The 8,067-nt window shown below is 34.6% G+C and overlaps 1 protein-coding gene across 1 annotated transcript in view; it reads right to left on the reverse strand.

The window, feature by feature from the left end:
- Nucleotides 1-8,067, reverse strand: part of MYH15 (myosin heavy chain 15) — a 123,208-nt gene that overhangs the window by 61,620 nt on the left and 53,521 nt on the right. The window contains 4 exon segments of the mRNA XM_015594958.1: nt 361-616; nt 4,222-4,358; nt 6,001-6,124; nt 7,012-7,129. Coding sequence (XP_015450444.1) covers nt 361-616; nt 4,222-4,358; nt 6,001-6,124; nt 7,012-7,129 — 635 coding nt within the window.

The raw sequence follows: 8,067 nt of genomic DNA on the forward strand, positions 1-8,067 counted from the left end.
AGGAAAAGAATAGGCATATACTATAATAATCCTGAAAATCTAAGTAAAGCTTTTCTCAGGACCTACTAAAAACTGGTACTTTGACACAGAATTTAAATTAAAACCCGGATGCAATAACAGAACTATAGTACTTTTACATAGTTAAATCCCATCTAATAATTTGTCTCTTTATCAAAGATATTCTGTCAATAAAATCAGTTCTCTATGAAATAGGGTGTCTCTTTAAGTGTTTCCCATGTCTGTTTGATGAAATTCTATAGTATTTGAAAAGCACGTGCTGTTTTTCAAGTCAACACCGCCTGCAAAACAGGGAATCTAATTAAAAACTTGATTTGAAGAACAAATGGTGGGGCCACTCACAGCCTGCAGCTGAAGAAGCAGGTCATTCTTTTCCCAGATGAGGGAGACTTGCTTTGCTTTCAGTTCCTCCCTCTGAGATTCTGATTTCTCCAAGGCTTTTTGCAGTTGCACACACTCTTCTTTCAGTCCAGCTACCTCCTTTCCCATCCCAGCAGATTTAACAAGAGGCTTGATCTTGAAGAAAAGCCTCATCCAGGGCCAGTTCTTCACAGCCATAAAAACTCTTATATTCCACTGGATCAAAAGAAGCGCATCCCTAAATCAAGAGAGAAAAAAGAAAAGCAAATTAACTCAAAATATAAGAGTTACTTCCTAAATTTCAGATTATTAATAAGCACATCTTTTTAGGAGTCATTATAAATTCTCATTTGTCTTCAAAGCACTTCTACATCTAGGCTCTCATTTGATTTTGGCAAAAGCCTTATGAGGTACTTCTGGGGCTGGCAATATTGTGGATTAGATAGATATCCTGAAAAATGCTCCTACTACAAATAGCCTTTAAATGAGAGCTGAGCATAAAAAGAGTGAGAAATAAAGAGGGAGCTAAAAACCTGAGTGATAAGTGAATGCATGTACACCTTGGCCATCTTCCTGGAAGGAGATAGTCTTGCTATTGTACTTTTATATCCATGTGGATAAAGTGTCAAGCTAAGACCTTCAAAGAATTTCACCTTAATGAAAAGGAAGATTAAAAATTTCACTCACTGGCACAGAGAAATGTCAAAGAGAAGTATATCTGATTTGGTCTGAGCTTAGGGTAAAGAAATCCCACACTAGATATATATTTTTTTAAATCAAGGACCAGAACCACTGAAATGTTTGAAGTTTAAATTATAGTACCCGATTAGTACAAGAAATTAGCAAGATCTTTTTTTTTTACACTGGTAATAAATACCCTTTGGGCCCTTGGGGGAGGAAAATGCAAAATCGCACTGAAGGAAACACCTTAATATCAAGCACCAGAGATTCTTAGATAAAACCTTCCTAAAGATGAGCTTACAATTCAAAATTACAAAACACATTTTAAAAAATCAATCATCAGTGATGGTGAGCACCTACAATAAAAAGTTTGATTAAACCCAAAAATTTCAGATAATTGAACATTCTTCTAGAGACCATAAAATAATTGTTAAAAATTAAAGGTATAAAGAATTTTTTAAAAAAAGAAAAACAAAAACTGAGCCACTATAATAAAAAGGCAGACAGATTTGAAAGAGAACCAAATAAAATGTTTAAAACTGAAAAATATAGTCATTGAAATCAAATACTCAGTGGAAGAATGAAATAGCTGATTAGACATACTGAAAAAAATTTGTGCGTTAAGAATAAACACAAAGGAGGAGGTAAGAATAAAGATGAGATCAGAAACTAACAAACTAGAAAACAAGAAAATAAAAATAAAATTTTAAAAATGTGGTTTATTTAGACTAAACCTCTGACATGAGTGATCAAAAAAAGAAGGCACAAATAAACAATACTCTAGGATTACAATAATTTAGGATTTGCTCTAGAAACATAATTGTAGATACTTTAGGGATTAAAAGTCAATCTAGCAAATTGGAAAATTCAAAAGAAATGTAAAATAGGCCTATATTAAATAAATTGAATCGTAATTATAAATCACAAAAGAAGCACCAGATCTAGATGATTTTATAGGCAAATTTTACCAAACATTCAAGGGGTAGGTAATCACAATGAATAGTTTCATATTTTGAACAGATGAAACATTCCCGAACTCTTTTATTAGGATAAGGCAACCTTGATCCAAAGTCAGATAACATGGAAGGAGAAAAGAAAGTTACAGGCCAAACTTAATTATGAATATTGATGCATAAATTCTCATGACTCTACTACCATTGTATGGGAAAGATAATATTTCATAAACAATGTAGATTTAGCTTTTTTAAAAAAATCTATTTAACATAATGCAACACATTTATAGTTTAATGAAGAAAAATCGTGTGATTATTTCGATACAGAAAAAGAATTTAACCATTTTCCCAGTAAAAATGCTTCAAAAACAAAATAGAAAGAATGTCCTCCACGCAATACACCATTGTCTACAAGAAAAAAAAAAACCAAACAACCAAATAAATGAACAAAAAAAAAAACTACAGAAAACATCATCTTAGGGAAATAACTTTCCCCAAAGTTAGAAATACGATGTTTGGCAAAAGTTTTTAAAGTCTGAAATATCACAAGCTGGTGAGAATATAGAGCAAAGGGACTTTCATACACTTCTGGTGAAGAGTAAATTGGAAAGCTTTTTGGCAATATCTCATAATGCTGAAAGTATATATGACCTGAAACCTAATCATTCATACCCTGGAGAAATGCCACTCAGAGTGTGGGCCTCAGTCCACACTCTGCTATCCACAAACTATTAGCATGAGCCAGCATTTCGAGTAACAGTATCCTCAAGAAACTCTTGAATATGTTCAGGGGGAGACATTTGCAAAGAAGTCACTGCAGAACTATTTGTAACAGCAAAACAATTGTAAATTTATTTGAAATGGAAAATGGCTAAATTGTGATATATTTATGCAATGGAATATAATACAGCAGTTAAAATCAATAATCTAGCACTAGATTTATCATCATTAATAAAGTTCAAAACTAATATTGAATGTAAAGAAGAAATTTCAGGATAATACATACAGAATATTATTTACATAAAAACTGAAAACATGAAAAATCAAGTCACCTTTTAAGGATATCTGCATATCTCCATATCTTTACAGAACTTCGATCAAGGAAGAAATGCACAAGGGGCTTCACCTTTGTTAAGTTTTTAAGTTTTGATCAATTACAGAAAAAATGTAAAGAGATGATATACTTTGATGATAGCTCCATGAGTGCATATTATAATATATTCTGTATTTTTTGCATGTTTGAAATATTTTGTAATAATTTTTAAAAGCCATCCTATGATTTAGAAAATATGAATAGTAAAGACCTTGTTTTAAAGAAGAAGGAAGTGAAGTATGGAGAAATTAAGAGTCTTACCCAAGTTTATACAACTGATCCTAAAAGCCATGTCCCCTCATCCCCAAATTCTCATAAACTTCCGTACCACACTGAGCACTATATGAGGATCATAGAATATTCTTAAGAGACGTTGCTTTAATATCACTGACATCACCATGTAATGATCTTTTTCTTCTTTGAGTCAACAGAAGGAATTAACGGATTGTTAATTAAGCAAGTTACACCAAACCTGTGGACCTCTCTCCAGAATGTAAACTATGCTGCAGAAAAAGTAAATATAACTGCAGAACCCTTTGCTCATAGTCCCTTTGGAGATTTTGCTAGCTTGCTTTCCATGAGTCTATTAAAAAATAGACATAACCTACACCTAAGTGTCCAAATGTGGTGATAAATGTCCTTAGTGAATCTGCCTGAAATGAAGTAAGAGAATTATGATTACAAGTCACCAAGGGCCACAGTTTCTGACTCAGGGGAGGTTGTAAAGTGGTGAGAACACCTCTGCATTTGCCAGCAAACTTCCCCATAGAGATGGATGTGGGATGCACGCAAACTCTTCCAGGTCTGCTTCTGTTATGAACAGTGAGTCACACCACCCTCAGAGATACAAATTTCCCTAACTTTAAGGAATTTCTCAAAGGGAAGCCTGCAAGTAATGCAAGAAATATATGAATTACACTTATACTTGGTTGGATAAGGCAGTAAGAAAGCCTTTTGTGTTCTGTTTGGTGTTTCATGATTTAAAAATTTTTAAGTCCCAGCCTAAGCAGAAGAGGTCGGTCAACCTCGAGCTATTATAAGGCAATGAGATAAGAGCACATTGATTGAGGCACATCATTGCCCTAGCAGTGGGGATGCAGGGAAGGGATATCACACCTCTCAGCCAGAATTCTCTGGAATTTGATTCGCATCAGTTTGCCCCGTACTCTGGCTTGGAACAACGTGAAGACTTTAGATAGTCTTTCATTTTTCATTGCTTCCAATTGGCCCAGAAAGCCAGCCTTTAAAAACACCTAAAAGAAATAAGTCACATGTTAGTTCTACTCATAATGAGTATTCAGTAAATGTCTGTTGAATGACCCTTTGAGCAAGTGATGTATTTGTTTATCAATTCTATTTCTTATTAGGTTCTATTTGATATATAAAATGTACATTTTAGAATGTTTGTTTTCATAAATTTTAAGTTTGCAAAAAATATTTTATTTTATCCTGTGGTCATATTGGTTCCTTAAAAACTCAGACTCTCTTCTCCCTTATCTATTCACAATTTCTAGGCTGTCCAGAGAACTTGGCTTAAGTTCTAAGACAGGCCCAGGCAGGCAGTGCTCTGAAGTGCCAGGAAGGATTCCATAAACTTTTTCTGTAAATGGCCAGATGATAAATACTTTTGACTTTGTGGGCCACATAGAGTCTCTGTAGAATATTCTTCTTTTTTAAAAAATGTTATACAACGCTTTAAAAATGTAAAACCATTTTTAGCAACTGGGCCATATAAAAAAAAAAGGCCATAGAGATGGCCCTTAATCTATAGTTTGCTGACCCCTGCTCTAGAGAGAGGCATTTTTGTTCTAGGCATTAAAGAATTCACATAAATATTTTTTTGAGCCTCATCTTGGCTATTACTAATGATAGTAAGTAAAAAAAAAATTTTTTGATAGTAAATTTTTTATGATAGTAAATTTTTTTTTTTACTTACTATCATTAGTAATAGCCAAGATGAGGTGAGTGAAGTTTCTAAGGCACAAATTTTAAGAAGGCTGTCACTTTCAGGGCTGTACAAATCAGTATAAGCATAATTTTAAGAGTGAGTGCCTCCTCAAATTTTGTGCCTTTAGAGGCTCACTCACCTTGTGCTAGTCCTGGCCTAGATTAGTAACTCACACAAAAATAACTAAATACACAAGGAAGTAAGGTACCAGTAGTGGAAATCAACAGAAATAATAGCAGAAACAAGGCTCTCAGGTACTCAATATGTGGGAGATAAGTAACATGTAATCACGTCCTGCAGAGTTCTTTTCCTGTGAGTTCTTCAACCCAGGCCCTCCAATTCTCCTTCAAATAATTTAGTCCTTAAATTGTCATTAGGAAGAACTTGATGTTGACTGTCAGATAAAACCAAATCTCTTAGAAGTATCCCAAAATATGTGGATCCTACCAAGATCATCAAAGATGAAAGAGAATTTAGTGAATCACATTTAAGGAAGTTAACTTTGGATTAATTTTTTGGACAGTGGGTTTGATCTTTAAGTTTTTAATTACTCAGTCTTCTGGAATTAATCACCTAAAACAGTACTTGTGGATGAATCAGTTCACACACAGACAATGCCAACAAGTTGATTCACCTTTTTCTAGCTTGATATGTATACATATTTTTTTTAGCACACGAAGGTTGATTCAGTATTTTATATCTAGGCACAAACTTGTTTAGATAAATGATTATAAAAATGTAAATGTAGCCAGGACTGAGGTTTAAGAAGCATAACATTTTCTCTTTCAAATAGCACAGAAGTTTCCACTTTCAACTAGCTCTATTTGTATTTTTGTGGTCACAAGAGCTGTAGAATGCCTTATAACTGAACTTTCGTAGGTATTTTAAGATGCACTCTCTTTCCTCCCACTCTTCTCCGAAAGCACTCTTTGTAGTGTTCTGGTTACCTTGGTGATTCCCAAGCGGTACTGGGTATGGTCTATCTCCAAGGAGCCAAGTAATTTTTCAGCTGCTTTTCTGCTGCTCATAAACTTGCTCTTTGGAAAGGCCTTTGGGTTCAGAATACAGTACCTAATTTAAAATAGGTAAAGAATAAATTCTGGGGTCGAGGTCATATGATTCAAATAAAAAATAATCTGGACCTGTAAGGTGAAAGGAGATACAGACTATCTCTTACTAATATGTTCAATTTTCATAAAACTCTTGGCAATAATAATGAGATACATGCAATAATCCTTACTATGGTATAATAGTTTGTACTTTTCATACTACTGTAGAGAAAACCTCATTTGATTCTCTTCTCAATTAGGGATGGAGGTAGAGATTGGGAAGAGAAAGAGAGAGAGGCAAGCCTAAGTGTCTCCATTGTACAGATAAGAAAAATGAAAAGCAGAGACAATTCTAAGATTCCTTTGCCCTAATGGTAAGTTGGTGGAGAACTAGAAATATGCCTCTTAATTCTGAGACAGGTACTCTATCTATGCTACCATACTTTGCTCAAATTTGCTTGATGACCTGTAATTTACACTTCAAGAATTCAAGAAATAGAAAGCAAAGATGCCTCTCTGGCCTACTGCCATACACACTGCTGACTTCCTTCCTTTCACACGTTTGCTAGTCAAGCAACAGCCTACTTAGATGGCAGCTACGATTAAGTATATACAACATTTCAGAAATTCAATTCAGCCTTCATATCTTTCTTCTGTATATATTTCTTCTTTTATGTGGGTCTATTATCCATTAATAGAGATTTAAGGATATTACAGCTACATGAATGTCGGATTTAAGGGGAAATAATAATGGAACTCTGTCATCATATATTTCACCACCACAAAAACACATCGATCTGTTGTCTAGAGAACATCAACCAAACAAAAAATACATGCCTACACACTCAGAAGGAGAAGAAAATGGAATAGACTGCCTCAGGCTTCTTGGATCCCGGTATGTATGTTTACCTTTGTTTAAAATCAGCATATAGCAGTCGATTTGGAAATCCTTCACGGTATATCCTAATCCCTTCCAAGACACCATTACAATGCAGTTGCTGTAGAACCAAGTAAGGATCCATTACACCTGAAAAAAAAGGGTTGCTCTGAATCTGTGTCTAAAAAAATTATTACCTTAGATTTTTGTCCTAATTGCTTTGTCTTGGAGTCAAAGAGTTTGAATTTGGTGTTTCCTACATGATAGGTAATAGTTCACTCACTCCCAGCCTAATGGCACTGACAGTATTCATCCTACTACATGGGAGTCTCCAAATAGAATTTACCTAAAATTCCTTTAACATGGAACGAACACTTTAGTTGGCAGATAGTCAAGATCATATAAGCAATTATTCCTAGAAGATGAAAAAGAATACATTTTTGCTAAAATGTAAATGGCTGATACTATATCTATTCACCAGCAAAAACCAGCTAGAGAGAAAAATAAGAATTCAAAAGGGAACTGCTATCTCCAAGTATGGGAAAGGGATTACAAGAAGGTGGGATAAAAAGAAAAGGGAAGATGGCACACAAACTAAATTCCGTTTACTATTTTGCCTTAGAAAGGACTTGGCCACATTTCAGCCTACATTCAGTACCTAAGTTTTACTCTACAGTATAAGCATCTTCCTATCACTTCCTCTTTCATCAAAAGCAGCACCACTAGAGCTATAATCTCTAAGAGAAGCATTTGAAAAACCATCCAAGGAGCCACTGTACCTGATTCTCAGCAAGTTCTGGAAGAATCCAAGCAGCATCCCTAACACAAAGCCATACTACAGTGTTATGAGAAAACCTGGAATGAGATGACTCTGCCTATGCCCCGGGTCCCAAAAATAAACTCTAACCCATATATCCGTATTCCTGTACTCCAATCCCTTTCATAGATAGAAACAGATGATCTATAAGAAGTGGCTAAAGTGGAGTCCTATGACACTTTAACATCAAGCACCCTCATTCCCTTGAAGAACACATGAAGAGCTGTTTTGATTAGATCATGAAGCTTTTCTTATAACTTTGTCTTATGAC

The sequence above is a fragment of the Pteropus alecto genome, unplaced genomic scaffold, assembly GCF_000325575.1.
Source record: "Pteropus alecto unplaced genomic scaffold, ASM32557v1 scaffold270, whole genome shotgun sequence".
NCBI lineage: Eukaryota > Metazoa > Chordata > Mammalia > Chiroptera > Pteropodidae > Pteropus > Pteropus alecto.